The 19822-nt window shown below is 40.6% G+C and overlaps 1 protein-coding gene across 2 annotated transcripts in view; it reads right to left on the bottom strand.

The window, feature by feature from the left end:
- uba7 (ubiquitin-like modifier activating enzyme 7) overlaps positions 1–13059 on the bottom strand; it is a 78204-nt gene extending 65145 nt beyond the window's left edge. For both annotated transcript variants that reach the window (XM_039007533.1, XM_039007538.1), the window contains exons 1-13: positions 12829–13059; positions 11393–11561; positions 8551–8685; positions 6866–6972; positions 6645–6735; positions 6378–6507; positions 5938–6035; positions 5602–5751; positions 5193–5357; positions 4794–4910; positions 4465–4545; positions 3833–3988; positions 448–613 (exon numbers count right to left, since the gene is read on the bottom strand). In XM_039007533.1, the coding sequence (XP_038863461.1) occupies positions 448–613; positions 3833–3988; positions 4465–4545; positions 4794–4910; positions 5193–5357; positions 5602–5751; positions 5938–6035; positions 6378–6507; positions 6645–6735; positions 6866–6972; positions 8551–8685; positions 11393–11561; positions 12829–12875 (1612 nt within the window). In that variant the 5' untranslated portion in view covers positions 12876–13059. The remainder of the gene's footprint in view (positions 1–447; positions 614–3832; positions 3989–4464; positions 4546–4793; positions 4911–5192; positions 5358–5601; positions 5752–5937; positions 6036–6377; positions 6508–6644; positions 6736–6865; positions 6973–8550; positions 8686–11392; positions 11562–12828) is intronic.
- Positions 13060–19822: the final 6763 nt, after the last annotated feature.

The raw sequence follows: 19822 nt of genomic DNA on the forward strand, positions 1-19822 counted from the left end.
CATGCAGGCCTATGTGCTATTATTACCACAGCTTTTACTACAGAAATAAAGGTGAATTAATTGCCTCTAGTGGTGTCTATTACTGATGCCGATAAGACTATTAGCTATTGGTTGTTGTACTAGTAATGTTATTGATGTCGATACAGCTAGACGTGTGTGTTGGTCCTGATATTGGCAGTAGCATGGGTGTTGCCAGGGAATGGACTCTGTCACTAGTAGTAGTGGTCCCGTGTGGCTCAGTTGGTAGAGCATGGCGCTTGCAACGCCAGGGTTGTGGGTTCATTTCCCACGGGGGGACCAGGGTTCAATTCCCACGGGGGGACCAGGATGAATATGTATGAACTTTCCAATTTGTAAGTCGCTCTGGATAAGAGCGTCTGCTAAATGACTTAAATGTAAATGTAGTAATATCATTAATAGGATCATGATACAGGGACTGGTACTGACTGGCTTCCACGTTGTCCAGAGCTGCAGCTACTCCATCCAGGCCCATGAAGAAGGTGTGCCCATAGACCTGCTCACTGTCTGGGTCCAGGCGGTTCTGGTGGGCTGTGATGTTCATGTTGGGGTTCATGACTCTGACCGCCTGGGCTGCTACCTCTGACTTCTGTTTCTGTGGAAGAAGAGGAGGAGGTCGGTGAGTGAAGGGGAAATCAGCCTCTCTTGATTAACTTCCCCTCCCCCATGACTTACTCAAAGAATAGGTGGAATACAAAGAGAAACCTGAAGAGAAAAGGCAGAAACACTAAAACACAGAAACACTAAAGGCAAAAAGCGAGAAAAATAGCAGCAATGGTGGGAACTGGGTGACAAAGAAACTATAGAAAACTGAGGGGAAGAGAAACCCAAATATTTACACAAGCAGCAAAGGAAATCAGGATACACATGAACTCATCATTGATGGGTCTTATACTTCTCTTGTATATTTCTACTTCTGACAGACATCTGGAAGATGGTATGAAAGCCAATGGCAAGCACTCGGTCACATTCAAATGAAGTGGAAAGGAAACCTAAATCACCATGACTGTGGCATACGGATACATACATTAGGTTTGGCTCACAGCCATTTAGGTTTGCTGGACAGAATTTTTCCTAAACACAGTATGTCCTAACTATATTCAGATTCAACGCAGACAGATACAGTGGGGCAAAAAAGTATTTAGTCAGCCACCAATTGTGCAAGTTCTCCCACTTAAAAAGATGAGAGAGGCCTGTAATTTTCATCATAGGTACACTTCAACTATGACAGACAAAATGAGAATTTTTTTTCCAGAAAATCACATTGTAGGATTTTTTATGAATTTATTTGCAAATTATGGTGGAAAATAAGTATTTGGTCAATAACAAAAGTTTATCTCAATACTTTGTTATATACCCTTTGTTGGCAATGACAGAGGTCAAACATTTTCTGTAAGTCTTCACAAGGTTTTCACACACTGTTGCTGGTATTTTGGCCCATTACTCCATGCAGATCTCCTCTAGAGCAGTGATGTTTTGGGGCTGTTGCTGGGCAACACGGACTTTCAACTCCCTCCAAAGATTTTCTATGGGGTTGAGATCTGGAGACTGGCTAGGCCACTCCAGGACCTTGAAATGCTTCTTACGAAGCCACTACTTCGTTGCCCGGGCGGTGTGTTTGGGATCATTGTCATGCTGAAAGACCCAGCCACGTTTCATCTTCAATGCCCTTGCTGATGGTAGGCTTTGTTACTTTGGTCCCAGCTCTCTGCAGGTCATTCACTAGGTCCCCCCGTGTGGTTCTGGGATTTTTGCTCACCGTTCTTGTGATCATTTTGACCCCACGGGGTGAGATCTTGCGTGGAGCCCCAGATCGAGGGAGATTATCAGTGGTCTTGTATGTCTTCCATTTCCTAGTAATTGCTCCCACAGTTGATTTCTTCAAACCAAGCTGCTTACCTATTGCAGATTCAGTCTTCCCAGCCTAAGTGGGAGAACTTGCACAATTGGTGGCTGACTAAATACTTTTTTGCCCCACTGTATGTGTTTTTACCATTGGGGGTGTGTAAGGTTGGATGTGGGAGTGCGTGTGTGTGTGTGTGTGTGTTTGTGTGTGTGTGTGTGTGTGTGTGTGTGTGTGTTTCTCATTAATTTCGTCTTGACTTGGCTGACAAGGCAGAAAAAAATTTATATAATAGGATCAGGCTGTACAATCTTTCCAATGAGCAATATATCCCCGCTTATGAATGAAAATGTGATATTTTTATTTATTTAACTAGGCAAGTTAGTTAAGAACAAAATCTTATTTCAGTGGCAGCCAAGGAACTGTGGGTTAACTTCCTTGTTCAGAATGACAGATTTATACCTTGTCAGGTCAGGGATTTGAACTTGCAACCTTACGGTTACTAGCCCAACGCTCTAACCGCTAGGCTACACATTTTGTTTTGTACTTTGAAGAAGTATTACGGGAATAAGTAAGAAACTTATCAGCATTCCTTGTAGACGTGGGTGCCCGACACACACACACACACACACACACACACACACACACACACACACACACACACACACACACACACACACACACACACACACACACACACACACACACATCACCTGTTGCACTCCGATGCGAAGCACAGGTTAATTGTAGGCGAGTTGACTAATCATGAGGCAAGTCTGTCTCAAAAACAGTAGTTCATCCCTCTTTTCAACACTTTTGTGTCAATATTTTTGTGATTGAAAAGCGCTGGGGGAAAATGCCAGCTCAACACACGTTTGTTTTACAACCAGCCCACTCTGCAATATATCCTCCTGTTTATGGATGATAATACGAAATGGATATGAACAGGAAATATATATAAACTTGTTGTGTTGTACTTTGATAAATTATAATGGGAATCTGTAAGAAACTTTATTCTTACATCATGCAGGAGATTGGTGGCGAGGGCAACAGCATTGAACAGAGCCCAGGTCTCCAGATGTTTCAGGAAATTGATGCTGTTAAGTATCCAGCTGACGCGAATGACCTGGAAACTCTGGAGCCCTCAGTAGAGATGGATGGAGAACAGGGCTTGTATCAGGAGGCTTTTCAGGGAACAGGGGAGAGGTTGGAGGGGACAGAGTGCAGGAGCGCATGTCCCTCTGGCTGGTCCAAATACGGATCCCGCTGCTTCAGGTACATCAGTACTGAAAGGACATGGGCCGAGTCTGAGCAGTTCTGTGTGTATCAGGGAGCCAACCTGGCATCCGTCCACAGCACAGCAGAATATCATTTCATACAGGAGATGGTGATGATACAAACTGGGGGATTTCCTCGCGCCTGGATTGGACGTTATGATCTTGCTCAGGAAGGCCTATGGCTCTGCAGCGATGGGTCCAGATTTGACTTTACCAACTGGAGCAAAGGACAGCCGGACAACTTCCAAGGCAAACAAAACTGTCTGTACTTTAATTATGGAGCTGAAAAACGCTGGGATGCTGGAATTTGCAGTACAAGGTTTCCCTCTGTGTGTTCTAGAAGAATGTGATCTCTCGCCTGTGAGTCAAATTAATATTTATTTCTCTTTCGTATGGTTTGGTTTTAAATGTTAACAAATCTGTGTAAACATTAAACTTGTTGCCATGAATCATGATTAACAGAGAAACACACTCTCAGTATAAATGATACGTTCTGTCTCTCCTTCTCTGCATTTGTCATCAACATCCATCAATAATGATTTTGTCACAAATAAAAGATCAGTTCCATCTTAAAAAGGAAAATGTGTTGAAAATGAATAAAAACAATTCTGCAACATAAAAGGCATCTGTGAATTTCAATATCTAGTAAGCATTTTGAGAATTGTGTTTGTGTTTAGAATTGCTTCTCTCTTACCCCAATGTCTTGAGACCTGAAGAGAAATTGTCGGTTTAGATTGGATCTCTCTATGGAGTCCATGTCTGTCACAGTGATGTGCCCACCCTCTCCAGCCCCCAGGCCAATCAGAGCAAAATTCTTGAGAAGTTCACAACCTATAGCGCCAGCCCCAACCTGACGACACATCATGACAGAAGACATGTTAGAATACAAAATAAAATAGAACAAATCAATTCAACCCAAGCTGCATTCATCTACTGTATAAATATCACCTAATCAACACATTTGTCATAGTATATGCCAAGTTACTTTTTGCACATCAGAGGGTATTAAGACTTTCACTCCAACACTCTCATGTGGAAACAGAACTGGTGAGAGTGCAATAACATAAGCATGCACGCACAAACTCACGCGCACACACACAAAGCAAAACAAATACAAGCTAGCATAACACATGCAAAGGAAGCCTGGTGGGTGAGGGCTTGGCAGGACCAAACGCTAACAGGAAATGCCACCTGAATCACAGCTGTTTCCTGCACGTGTCATTATCAACACTAGCGGGAGTGACCAGAGGGAAAGAATGAATGCGGCCTGTTTGGCCATGCAGAGGGCACCCCCTGCTGGTGAGAGATGAGAAAACTGGTACTCACAAGGAAATACTTCTGTTCACCAAGCCTCTCCTGGAAGCCTGATCCAAACACAGCAGTCTGCCCGTCATACCGAGAGCCTCTCTGCAATAGACAGTAGAGCAGTGGTTAATGCAGACAGGCAGGGAATAAATATCCACCAACACATGCCAATTGATAATTTTCCTGATAGATAAAACATGGCTTCTTCCTAAGGCTACATTAATTATTCTTTATGGGGGGAGATAGTAATCGATAGCTAGCTTTTGGCTGATATTATATATATTTTTATTTGAATATGTATTGGCTGATATTAATATTTTAATATATTATATTATGTATTAAAATCTTACTGGCGAACAAGTGCTCTCTGTCAGTTGCTCTCCCTCTCCACTGTTGTCTTCAGGAAGGCACTCCAGTGCATCAAAGTACAGCCACTGCTGAAGAGGGGTGAACTTCCCAGTGCAAGCCTATAGGGACACCAAATATGAACATCAGTCACACAGACAAACATATCAACAGTATGAACCATACAGCACATCACAGGCACTTCACTATCCCTGGCAGTGCTTTCTGGAGTACAGAAACTGTAGCAGTCTGCTCATACAGGTGTTATAAATGCATTCTACTGTCGAGGAGCTTGACTAGATCATAGGGCAGCATTGAATTATTGGGACTGCAAGCTCTTCATATTTCTTTAGTGCCTACATGTGTTGGATACCTATGTTCCTTCTCGTGACTTTTGACCTCACCTTCATGACTTCTTGGGCTGCCAGCCCTCCGATAAAGGCGTTAACAGGGGCCAGGTCACCACAGGCAGTGAAGGACAGACTCTGCACCACACCTTCATCTAACTGATCCAGCTGGGATACCTTATTCAGTTCTGTCACCATGGCTACCAGTAGCTCAGCATCCGACTTTAGGGGGATGGATGGACAGACGACTCCAAGGTAAGACAGAGCAGTTTCTTTAGGGATTCTATCCAACTTGAGCTACTTGTTCAAATATCTTTCACAGATTCTAAAGATGCTTTCTTAGCCTACTGAACATCACAAAACGTGGTGAGACAGGCAAATACAGTATGATGTCATAAGATTTCTTCTACCAACACATGTTCCATACCAGAAAAAGAAATGTTATTTTGTATTGTCTTTCACTGACCTGGGACCTGGGCTTAGGCAGTCGTCCCACTCTCTTCACAAAGCCATGCAGGGCTTGGAAGGCCAGGTGCAGTGTCTGGTGCTTCGTCATCTTCCCATAGTCAGTCATTACTAGTAACTCAGGGTCAACCAAAGCCTCATCAAGGGGTTTCTGTAACAAGTACAGAAAGTATAGGCATAAAGTAAGCATAGTGAACTGAGTGCAATGTCATTGAACGCCATATTGGTTAAGGTTGGCTTTCCATATGATACAGTAAATATCAAAATATTATTATTGGGATAGATGAATGCCTAGTCCAACATAATTAATTTGATAAAATTAAGAAACAATACTTACAAATTGTAGTATTTTAGACTTTTTGACCTCAGTTGCTACACCACCTTTCTCATACTCAGAAAAGCTTGAAGTGTCACAAATACTGAAGGAATCAGGGCCTGGCAATGAAAGAACATGTCATAATTTACACACACATCATAATGTATGAATCATCATATACACTTACATTTCTGTCCATATTAAATGGCATCACCACCACTGTCATGCCATGTCCTGTCATGTATTTAAAAACATTTTTAAAGTAGCTTAGATATGCCTCATATTACAACAATTATATAATATTAAAAAAGGAGATGTCCTTTCGAGAGAAACTAAAGTTGAAATATTTTTCTAGTAAACAAATTTTACAGGTGGCACTTAAGGGGCAAAGTACATTTTCTGCATTCTTGTTCTAAACCACCATTTATTTGGATGCTTTTCCCCTGTGAATAAGAACTCACCAAGGAATTTGATGTCCACTGGTCCATAGCTATTGAGCTTTGTCATGCCACACACTTCAGAGAGGGACACAGTGCTGCCATCTACAAAGCCATGCCTCTGTTCAATGCATGTGACCACTCCAGGATCTGCCTATAAATGCAAGAGAACAATGTATAACAGTGTGTTTTGCTCTATGATCATGTCCACTGACATACTGTATTCACAGGTACGTATAACATGCAAATGCCACCATCTTCAATAGTTAAGGAAAGTTAAGCATTGAATACCTTGGTGATATGATCTATCATGGCTGATGCAGGTGTCTCCCCATCAGTGTCCAAGACCTCAAACTCCTCCCCAAAGTCACAGAATAACTGACTGCAATAGAACCAAATAAATAACCATTGGGGAACTGAACCAGCTATGCATCACTCATATCTACTATGGAGGATTTTTACAGGAGAGGTTATTATTGGTTAAAGTAGAGATGGTGTGTCACCCCCCTCACCCACAAAGTCCTTTGGTATCAGCCACAATTAACTTGATTCCATTTGAATGACAAAACGTCCCAAAACGCTGCTGGTCATCCAGAGAGGAGTCAGTCAGCACCACCACCTGGGAAAACAAATAAGATATGTTCTCACCTTTAATGTTATTACTATACCTAGGGTTTAATGTTATTACTATACCTAGGGTTTAATGTTATTACTATACCTAGGGTTTAATGTTATTACTATACCTAGGGTTGAATGTTATTACTATACCTAGGGTTTAATGTTATTACTATACCTAGGGTTTAATGTTATTACTATACCTAGGGTTTAATGTTATTACTATACCTAGGGTTGAATGTTATTACTATACCTATGGTTTAATGTTATTACTATACCTAGGGTTTAATGTTATTACTATACCTAGGGTTTAATTATACCTAGGGTTTAATGTTATTACTATACCTAGGGTTTAATGTTATTACTATACCTAGGGTTTAATGTTATTACTATACCTAGGGTTTAATGTTATTACTATACCTAGGGTTTAATGTTATTACTATACCTAGGGTTTAATGTTATTACTATACCTAGGGTTTAATGTTATTACTATACCTAGGGTTTAATGTTATTACTATACCTAGGGTTTAATGTTATTACTATACCTAGGGTTTAATTATACCTAGGGTTTAATGTTATTACTATACCTAGGGTTTAATGTTATTACTATACCTAGGGTTTAATGTTATTACTATACCTAGGGTTTAATGTTATTACTATACCTAGGGTTTAATGTTATTACTATACCTAGGGTTTAATGTTATTACTATACCTAGGGTTTAATGTTATTACTATACCTAGGGTTTAATGTTATTACTATACCTAGGGTTTAATGTTATTACTATACCTAGGGTTGAATGTTATTACTATACCTAGGGTTGAATGTTATTACTATACCTAGGGTTGAATGTTATTACTATACCTAGGGTTGAATGTTATTACTATACCTAGGGTTGAATGTTATTACTATACCTAGGGTTGAATGTTATTACTATACCTAGGGTTGAATGTTATTACTATACCTAGGGTTGAATGTTATTACTATACCTAGGGTTGAATGTTATTACTATACCTAGGGTTGAATGTTATTACTATACCTAGGGTTGAATGTTATTACTATACCTAGGGTTGAATGTTATTACTATACCTAGGGTTGAATGTTATTACTATACCTAGGGTTTAATGTTATTACTATACCTAGGGTTTAATGTTATTACTATACCCAGGGTTAATGTTATTACTATACCTAGGGTTTAATGTTATTACTATACCTAGGGTTTAATGTTATTACTATACCTAGGGTTTAATGTTATTACTATACCTAGGGTTTAATGTTATTACTATACCTAGGGTTTAATGTTATTACTATACCTAGGGTTTAATGTTATTACTATACCTAGGGTTTAATGTTATTACTATACCTAGGGTTGAAAAAATCTGGTCAGCTTCCTGAAAATTCCCAGGTTTTCCAGAAATCCTGGTTTCCTGTCTGTTCCTTTCTGATTCCGGCAATCTTCCAACCGGGTTTTCCAGAAAAGCATGACATTTTGAGAACGTTACCAGATTTTTGCAAACCTAGCTGTACTGTGTATGGTTAGTCAAGAGAGAAAGTGGGTAAACTCAAGGCAAGGCTCAGGCCTACCTGGAATTGTTGTAGCAGGGTCTCCTTCAGTGGCCCAGTGTGGGTAGACACATGGACATGGGGGTTAAGGGCAGACAGCTGAGATAGGGAACTCAGGGCTCGGTTCTGACCAAGGTGAGATGCCAGCAGGAAAAACTGGAAGGGAAACATTGGGGTTCAGGAGTAGTTTGACAAAATAACATCTGATCTGAGTTAACATTTTCAGAACGTTATATGCCCCTGTATTCCTATTTCCTCCCTGTAATATCAGGTGCTAAATAGTTACAGAGATGGCAGTGTGATAGAGACGGCCTAACGTGGATTGCTCTAAATAGTTATTGTCCATGTTCCATCTTCAAATTACGTATGAATCATTAGGCAGGTTTCCAGTCCTTAGGTTTATTCGACGTCGCAAAAAAAATCATTGCGACATGAGTAATGGAAACGGCAGATATAGGATATATGCGGAGATCATCCGTTCACCTACTCTGCGTCTCACAAAGCCACAGCGGTTGGAACCAAAAATCAACAATATGGACTCATCAGACCAAAGTACAGATTTCCACCAGTCTAATGTCCATTGCTTGTGTTTACATTTACATTTAAGTCATTTAGCAGACGCTCTTATCCAGAGCGACTTACAAATTGGAAAGTTCATACATATTCATCCTGGTCCCCCCGTGGGAATTGAACCCTGGTCCCCCCGTGGGAATTGAACCCACAACCCTGGCGTTGCAAGCGCCATGCTCTACCAAGCAAGTCTCTTCTTCTTATTGGTGTCCTTTAGTAGCGGTTTCTTTGCAGCAATTTGGTCATGAAGGAGTGATTCACCCCTGAAGAGTTGATGTTGAGATGTGTCTGTTACTTGAACTCTGTGAAGCATTTATTTGGGCTGCAATCTGAGGTGCCTTTAACTCTAATGAACTTATCCCCTGCAGCAGAGGTAACTCTGGGTCTTCCTTTCCTGTGGTGGTCCTCATGAGAGCCAGTTTCATCATAGCGCTTGATGGTTTTTGCGACTGCACTTGAAGAAACTTTAAAAGTTCTTGAAATGTTCCTTATTGACTGACCTTCATGTCTTAAAGTAATGATGGGCTGTCATTTCTATTTGCTTATTTGAGCTGTTCTTGACATAATATGGACTTGGCTATCTTCTGTATACCACCCCTACCTTGTCACAACACAACTGATTGGCTCAAAAGCATTAAGAAGGAAAGAAATTCCACAAATTAACTTTTAACAAGGCACACCTGTTAATTGAAATGCATTCTAGGTGACTACCTCATGAGGCTGGTTGAGAGAATGCCAAGAGTGTGCAAAGCTGTCATAAAGGCAAAGGGTGGCTACTTTGAAGAATCTAAAATCTAAAATATATTTTGATTTGTTTAACACTTTTTTAGTTACTACATGATTCCATATGTGTCGTTTCATAGTTTTGATGTCTTCACTATTGTGGTACAATGTAGAGAAATAGTAAAAATAAAGAAAAACCCTTGAATGAGTAGGCGTGTCCAAACTTTTGAATGGTACTGTATGTTAAAATAATGTTTATCCTAGTCAATGTCTGCTTTAGATATTATTGAAAATGTATTATTGCGTTTCGCCAGTTTATATAATTTTACTGATTTTGATTAAATTTGTCCCTCTAGATTGTGGGCTACATTGGTATGTTCCAAGGCGTGGCCATGGAGGAGATCCTATATGCTGAGTGTACAAAACATTAGGAACACCTTCCTAATATTGAGTTGCACCCAGTGGAGGCTCCTCAGAGAAGGAAGGGGAGGACCATCCTCCTCAGTGAATTTAATATAAATGAAAATCATTTTTAGACAAAACTATACTAAATATATTCACCTCACCAAATAGTTTATTAAAACACACTGTTTTGCAATGAAGGTCTACAGTAGCCTCAGCAGCACTCTGTAGGGTAGCAGCATGGTGTAGCCGGAGGACACCTAGCTTCTGTCCTCCTATGGGTACATTGTCTTCAATACAAAACCCAGGAGACACATGGTTCTCACCCCCTTCCATAGACACACTGTAATTATGACAGCTTCCCGGAGGACGTCCTCCAACCTATCAGAGCTCTAGCAGCATGAACTGACATGTTGTCCAGCCAATCAAAGGATCAGAGAATGAATCTAGTACTGAAAGCATAAGCTACAGCTAGCTAGCCCTGCAGTGCATAAAATGTGGTGAGTAGTTGACTCAAACACAGCTGATGTGTTGTGCACTGAAGTCCAAAAGTAAATGGAAAAGGTGAGAGGAGGAGAATGCGTAGATAGATGCGAGAAGGAATTATTTATACAACGAGCTGTTTGTATGTGTCACTGTCTGTCACCTTGATTACTCAAAATTCTCTCGATCTGTGCACCTACGTTGTAAACTTTAATTCATCGGCTAGGTTGTAGCAACCTCATGATGTGTACAGGGAAAATGTTAGTATCTTATAGTAGCCTAAATGTTAAATTGAGCTGGGTGAATGGAATCCAATATGCCGTAATAGAAATAAGGCCATGTTCATAAAAAAAAAGATCATCTTCCCTCATTTAAATGGCACCGGTCATCACTGGTTGCACCCCCTTTTGCCCTCAGAACAGCCTCAATTTCTCTGTGCCAAGTGATATTGGCAGGAATGCTTGCTGAGGCCAAGTAGTCTCTTTCAGTGTTTTGTTTGTTATAACAGTCTTGTAATTTTTTTGCAAACCTTAATTTTGAAGAACATTTTAACTTTGTCTCCTGCTGTGACATGATGACATTGAGACCTTTCAAACCCTGTATCCCTAAATTAGCCTAGGGGGCAGATTATTTATTGAGCAGAATTACAGTATAACAGGGTTACTCTATGACACAGGTAGCCTACCTGTGAGGAGAAGTCCATCCACTCAGCAAGTCCCTCATCCTGCACAGTGACGGACTTCACTCCAGAGAGGATGACATTCTTGGCAATCTCCACCCCTAGACCCCGCATCCCCGCGATGAGGACATTAGCTGTCCCCATGCGACGCATCGCCTCATGACCCAACACATACCTGCCACACAGTGCCCAAAAGACAAGACTGTTACTAGATGCCAAGGTTATTATAGTAAACTGAAACTAAAACAAAAAATTATAATTCAAAAAAATGTGTGAACTGAAATAAAATAATTAACAAACCCGTTTCAAAAACGAACTATACTGAAACTATTATCCAAACTTCGAGCAAAAATCGAATGGGGTTTTCAATGGGGTTTTCAGGCTTTTGGGATGTGGATATCGGGTCTGAATCTGGCGGGGAAATGCTGCCTGGAGATGACGATGTTTCAAATAGGCCTGTGCATCATTATCACTAGATATCACTACAGGTACAAAATCATCACTAAAGTTACTAAAGTTAAAAAGCATTGGATTGGTGTTAACATGGGTGAGAGAGTTTCCTTCTACCATATTATTTTGCACCAGTCTCAGGGTCGTCACTAGTTAACACAGCCACAAAGTCATAATTATGGATAAACCCCGCCCATTCAATTAACAGATACCCATACGCTTCCAGTCATTGCGCTAACGCTAGTTAGTATTGGCTCACGAAACTATGCTGTACTTCTAACTTCCTTCATATTGGACACAGAGACATAAAAATGGTATCCACAAGTTTATCTGACCCTGGGGAAGTAGATAATGTGCCTCATTGCCAAAACCCCTAAGTATCCCTTTAGCCCTAAAATTAACTACACTGCTAACTTTATGCCTAACCCTAACCTTAAATTATGACCAAAAAGCAATTTTTTTGCAGCCAATTTTGACTTTGTGTCTGTGTTAACTAGTGGAAAGCCAGTCTCTGCACTATTCCTTTTAAATCCAAGTCACATTGAGACAGACTTTAAATTTGAAACCTAACCTAACCTATGACCTGACCCATCACCTTATGTATTACTGCTCCCAGTTGTAAGAAGTGACATCACCAAAAAAAACACAGCCACAAAGTCAGATTCCACGGTCTCAAAGTCAGAGTTGGCTACAAAAATTCGCTTTTTGGTCTTAATTTAAGTTTATGTTTAGGCATAAGGTTAGCAGTGTGGTCAAGGTTAGGGTTAGGTTTAAATCCTGCTTCTTCCCCTAACACTGAAACTGAAACCCAATAATATAAAAACGATTTATTTTTATTTTTATACTAACTGAAAATATACTGAATTTCAAATAAAAGTAGGGAAGCGAATAGAAATAAAACGAATATAAACACTCTAAACTATAATAACCTTGCTAGATGCATGTCAACTGTCAAATTGTAGTTTCCTTTGGACATGACAGGCTATACTTACAGCTGTCGGGAGTAAAAGCCCTCGTCGATATCATTGCTTTCAGACATGTTCTGGAAATGATCTAGTCTACAGCCTAACGTTTTATTTAGTAAAAGGTTGGTGATAATCCCGTTTTCTTTCTATTGTGCAGAGCCAAACTATTGCCTATTCAAGTTTCTTAAATGTATTCCTGAGCAGAGTTTAGAACAAGAATGCTACCTGTAAAACTTTTTTAGTAGGACGATTATTTCACTTTCGTTTTTCTCTAAATGACGTCATCACCTCTATCACCAGTGGGCATGTTCACAAGAAAGCAGGAAATTGCCGAGTGCGGCTTAGGCCGACCATTGTGACTCGCTTGTGGGGGTGCTGGCAGCATATAGCAGCAGCCTGTTCGATTGTGCGTCAAGAATTCCGCATAGCATATTTGTATGAAGGTCTGGTTATTAAATGGGTAAATAGTTCAATAGTAATATCCTCTAAAACGCTCTGGTGACAAACACATATTGCTTCCCTGTTTCGAATTATCCACATGGCTGGGAGAACCAAGTAAATACATTTCGAAAATGTAAAAAAAAACGATGTATTATTAGCTAACGTTACAGTGCAGGCTAACTCAAATGAGCTGCTAAATGAGCTAGTAGCCAATTTTACATACTGTATAGATAGCTAGCTAAGTGAATTCAATATCACTAGCTACCTAACTTCACATTAGCTAGCTATCTTGATGTATTTATCACTGTAAAAAACTAACTCCAACTGCATTTGTAGGTAGCTAGTTAACTGCCATGGTGGAGGGTGAAAGGATAGCAGCCCCAACTGTCAATGTGAGAGAGTAGGCTATTCTGGATAGAGCAGGTACTTGTGTAGTTCCAGTCCCTAGAAGTTAGGACGCAGATAATAGTTACATAATATTCAGTGTGGTGTAATTTGAGTACAATGAAGTTGTTTTCTTGTGAGGTTTTCTGTCCTCTGATAAAGAGCTATGAAAGGCTGTCTACAGGTGAACAGGTCCTGGGGACTCAAAGGGGTGCACTGCTTTGTTTTTGCCTTAGCACCGCACAGCTGATTCAAATGATCAACTCATCATCAAGCTTCAAGTGGTATTTTGTATTCATTTGGGATGCTATCCTTGATATGGTCCTGTTATTGTCACATGCTACACATGCACATGTGTGTGCACATGCATCTATCAATCCAATGTTAACATGATTTGTTTTAAGGGATATTATACTTTAGTAATCCATAATTACCTGGTGATGTAAAGTCTAATAATGACATTATCTTCCATATTCCTACAGATACCTTGTAACTGGAGAAGTCTGCAGAATGTTTCAAGGATGGGGTCCAACAACGCAGAACGAGAGGCAATCCGTGTGCGGGAGATCTTCACCTCCTAATTCTTTGAAGAGGGTGCTGTTCCCTGGCAACACCATAGATATGGACACACACTATGCACAACCAAAAGCTCCTTTAAGAGCCATCCACATTGCAATAAGAGTATTCTTCCATTTACTTAGCTATGTCAACTGCAGTTATTCAATTCTCAGTTCAAATCTAATTTTATTGGTCACATACACATGGTTAGCAGATGTTAATGCGCGTGTAGCAAAATGCTTGTGCTTCTAGTTCCGACAGTGCAGTAATATCTAACAAGTAATCTAACAATTCCCCAACAACTACCTAATACACATCTAAAGGGGTGATTGAGAATATGTAAATAGAAGTATATGGATGAGTGATGGCCGAGCGGCATAGGCAAGGTGCAGTAGATTGTATAAAATCCAGTATAAACGTGATATGAGTAATGTAAGATATGTAAACATTATTTAAAGTGGCATTGTTTAAAGTGACTCAATATAGGCAGCACCCTCTGAGTTAGTGATTGCTGTTTAGCAGTCTGATGGCCTTGAGATTGAAAAACATCTCTCGGTCCCAGCTTTGATGCACCTGTACTGACCTCGCCTTCTGGATGATAGCGGTGTGAACAGGCAGTGGCTCGGGTGGTTGTTGTCCTTGATGATCTTTTTGGCCTTCCTGTGACATCGGGTGCTGTAGGTGTCATGGGGGACAGATAGTTTGCCCCCGGTGATGCGTTGTGCAGACCACACCACCCTCTGGAGAGCCTTGAGGTTGAGGGCGGTGCAGTTGCCGTACCAGGCTGTGACACAGCCCGACAGGATGCTCTCGATTGTGGATCTGTAAACGTTTGTCAGGGTTTTGGGTGACAAGCCAAATTTATTCAACCTCCTGCGGTTGAAGAGGCGCTGTTGCGCCTTCTTCACCACACTGTCTCGATGTCGAAGGGACAGCTGTCTGCTGTCCCTCCTCTGCTGTTTCCTGAAGTCCACGATCATCTCCTTTGTTTTGTTGACTTTGAGTGAGAGGTTGTTTTCCTGATACCACACTCCGAGTGCCCTCACCTCCTCCTTGTAGGCTGTCTCGTCGTTGTTGGTGATCAAGCCCACTACTGTTGTCGTCTGCAAACTTAATGATTAGGTTGGAGGCGTGCATGGCCACGCAGTTGTGGGTGAACAGGGAGTACAGGAGAGGGCTGAGCACGCACCCTTGTGTGTGCTCCATTTGATTTCTATTTCTCAGGTCAGGGTGCTGTTTAGGTAAGGGTGTGATGTCTATACAAAAACAAAACAGGCTATTTTAAGCCACCCATATTGGAAAAATATTAGAACAATTAGACACCCTATAACCCACACCTGTATCAATCTGATTGATGGATTGTGTTGTGCATTAAGCAGGCTAGGCTCAGGTGTATAACTGTGGCTCCTTCCACCTTGGCAAGAGGGCCAACCATGGAGAATAGTAAGACACTTAATTATTTCTATAACTATGCTATATTGTTTGTCGTCGTGTGTCTGCGTGTTTTTCAGTATAAAGTACTCTGCAGCCACTTAGTGTGGACACCAGGTGAGGCCACACACACATATTCCTGTTGAACACTGTCTCTTTAACTACCTTATTTTCTCATTAACAGTCTTTCTTTCACTTCATCCCTCTCGCCCCTTCTCGCTAAATCCTCTAGGTTATATCAGCTGTGTCGGTGAACCCCTCCTGCATCTGAACTGTCTACATAGAGGGCACAGCATCAAAGGTGAGAGGTCACTTAGTCGGGTCAACATGAAGTATTATTAAAGAGATGCTTTACACAGGGATGCAAACTACTGAGGGCCAAAAAGGTGACACTTTTTTTTTTTGCACTGAAACATGCAAATAATCCCTGCTATGGGGAAATGCAGGTTTGAACTAATTAAACAACAAAGAATATGATCTACGTTGTAACGGCAGCCTTCCTCCTCTTCAAGAGAAGACAACTTGTAGTTGTTCAGAAATGTTTATTGCTTGCCTACATTTTACTCCCTCCTCTGTTTTATATAACACACATACATTAATTATTAATTTCGGTTGCCTATCCTGACGTGAAGTTTGTTCTATAGAAAGTATTTGACTCTAGCCACAAAATTAAGCAAATTAGAAGGGGGGGGTTTGGCAAGGCCATTTTATTGCCTCAGTTTTGCATTTCACCTGATGATTATGATGACTTACAGTGTTAGCATGTTTAAGCCTTTTGATTTTTTTATTCTGTCTCTCGTCTGCAGGTATGTTTTGATGTGATTGAGGATACCAACCCCCAGTCCCGTCATCGCCACCTCACCCGCTCTTAAGATAACCTTTGGGCCGACTGGGAGCCCATGACTGGTTATGAGACACCACTAGAGACACTATTATGTAATTGTGATGAACTGAGATAATATTAGGTCACACTGATTCATTAATCATAAGCTGCCTTCCCTGCACTTTTCTTACCTCTTTCCCTTCTGAACTAATATCTATACCAAACGTTTTATGGTCATACACAGATCGGCTACATAGCTAGCTACACATCCATAAGCATACAGGTATTTTTATCCTCCACTGCATAATAAGCAAGAAAAGAGTTAGCTAGCTACGTTACTTCATCTGCATTGCATGGCAAATATCAGCAAGGCAAGCTTAGAAAATTGTACATTCAATTTGCAGTAAATGGTTTAGCTAGCTGGATTCTTTACATCCACTGTTTCACACAAGACGACAGCCTGGGTTGCTGGTTGTTTCAGGGGTCCCTAAAACATTAAACAACCAGAATTACAATTTAATAACGTTACTCATGTCACAACACCCATAAAGCTAGCCAGCTAGCTGGCTAATCTTAGCTAGTCAGCTAGCTTGCTAAATCGCGATTTTCGTAAATTAACTTTATGACAAAAAAATATGCATAATCGTTTGTCTCTACATTAACTAACATATTTATATTAACTGTACATTTTTGCATGATTCGTTATGTTATAATCACTTACATTTGCTTCCATCCTAGTTATTTTGTCAGCCATCTTTGCTGAAGAAAGTCTCCAGCCTTGGGTCGCATAGCGTCAAATTCGCCATGGAAACCACTCGACATGACTGTTCATCGCCGAGCGGTCGCTGCTGGTGATTTGCATAAAGTTGGGAAAAGTTTATATTTTTCACCGCCTCCCACCAAGTACCCCTAAATGTTATAACTTTGTAATTATATTATTTAATTGAGCATATATATATATATATATACACATTTACTACCTATCCTGATTTATAATGCTATTTACTTTCCTCGTGAGAATGGAGACAGACTATACCATATAAACAAACTGACAAGATAAATTGCTTTGTACATGAAGTTATACTAGCTCCAGTAAAGAGATCAGAGACTCAGAGTGACTTCTACGTCATCTTTACTAAACAACATAACACATTTAACAATTGAAACAATTAACACAGCAGACAAAAACCATGCTTGACCACTCCTCAAAAATGGCTTCACTCCTGCTCCTCAAAAGAGGCAAAGACAGTCATTTTCTTGTTGTCAACTGCCTCCACATAGAACATCTAATAATCTCTCTGTAACTTGAACGAGAACATGAATGGTTCCTTGAGGATAATATTTTCCTCTTCATCCAGGCTTCCATCCATACAACCGTAGTTTTTTAAGGGTTGTAATGCGGTCTTCCCCGTCCATCCCAATTACACTTGGGAGGAAAAGGTGCCTTTAAATGTTTGGCGTTCGCACCACCTTGCTGCCTCTAGAGTGTCCCTTAGAAGAACATCTGCTTCCTTGAAGAAAAAGGAAGAATATATATTAAGAGTAGTGCCTCATTGGGTGATCAAGACAAATTACACCCCACTTTCACAATACCACCATGCAAACAAAAGCCACTCTTACTAAATGGGTTTTCAGTGATATCTATAACTACTCAACAAGTCATCACAACTATTATATCTTACCATGCATCAAGCCTTCAGCATTACACACAGTAGACTACATACCCAGTTCACAGCTCCCAGTTCACCATGCTACAAGCCTTCAGCATCACACACAGTAGACTACATACCCAGTTCACAGCTCCCAGTTCGCTGTGCATTTTGTTTTCAGTATCGTCTAGAAAGATAACAGATTGTGGTCATTAAGTAATGTAAGGGAACATCTAGGGATGTGTGTACAAGAATGCACCTTACTTTAGCTAATAGCCTATACAGTACCTGATCCTGCAGAGCTGGATGCTGATGTGACATGCTGTGACTTCTTGGGGGGGACGTCTTCTACATCATACTGAAATATATTGGGGGGGGGGGGGTTTAAGTCTAAACATTGGTTTAAGACTATACCACTCATCATGTGACACCTCCTACCTGTAGTGTGTTTTGTTTGTGAGTGAGTGAATGACATTCATGACATACATTCAATATGAAAATATATTCAGGTCAGTCTGGCTACAGTAAAACAAGTGATTTTAAGGATGCAAATGAAAAGTTTTTATAATTTTCAAGACTTACGACATGGGAAAGTTCTGCAGAAGAACTAGACACCACCATCGCCTAATTTGCTGCATGTTTTCCTTAGAAAAATTAAATCACACAATCGGATGGGTATCCTAAAAAACCTTATATCCACTAGTGATGAGAATTTCATAATTTATACATACCTCAGTGAAATCACACTGTGCTTCCATTGCAATGTACAGCGCATACTGTAAGTTAAGAAAGAGTAGGTTTTTAAGTTTGATAGTTATGATAACAACAATAATAATAATACCACCCCAGGAATATATTTCAGGATGTGGAAGACATCTGTGGTGGAAGGGTTCCCTCTTCTGAGGCTTTCACCCTCCTAAACAGTTGCCTTTTTGTTACAAAGAGGTGCCATTTACCAATTGCTTTATGTATGCAAGAATGCCTTGCATTTGAACAAGGACAATGCCAGCTGTTCTACTTACTATCATAAGCTGTCACAACCCTTCCAAGCCTACTATAATAAGACACCTTCGGCTCGTACACCGAAATGTGAATTTTTGTCGATGGTCCACCAACAGGCAGCTGGACAGACAGGGGCATACCCTCAGCATCTGCCTCGCCTTGACGCTGTATGAGACTGGCCTTGTGCTCCTCAACAAACCACTTATTCTTGATCCTTGTCACCAAGGCCTCCTCTGTCAAAGTCACTGTTGTGTTGCCTGCACGTGGGCAGTACAATAAGGAACTTATATGCTGACATTCAAAGGTTAGCTTCCTACACTCTTAAGCCTAGGTGGATCCCCAATCAGAGACAACGATAAACAGCTGCCTCTGATTGGGAACCAATTCAGGTCACCATAGACCTACAATTACCTGGACTTACAAAAAAACCTAGATATACAAAAACCCTAGACAAGCCAAAAACAAGCATACCCACCCTCGTCACACCCTGACCTGACCAAAATAATAAAGAAAACATAGATAACTAAGGTCAGGGCGTGACAATAAAGGATCAAAACTGGCGGAGGCATGAAAATAGCATAAATAGGAAAGTATACCAGTTTAATTTGAGGACCAGGATGTTGACAACTGTGCCATACAGATTGCAAAATAGTTGGGAAGAGATTTTTGATGTACCGATTCCATGGTACAGTGTGTATGAGTTGATATATAAAACAATGCAAGATTCAAGACT

Source organism: Salvelinus namaycush, chromosome 2 (assembly GCF_016432855.1).
Source record: "Salvelinus namaycush isolate Seneca chromosome 2, SaNama_1.0, whole genome shotgun sequence".
Taxonomy (NCBI): domain Eukaryota; kingdom Metazoa; phylum Chordata; class Actinopteri; order Salmoniformes; family Salmonidae; genus Salvelinus; species Salvelinus namaycush.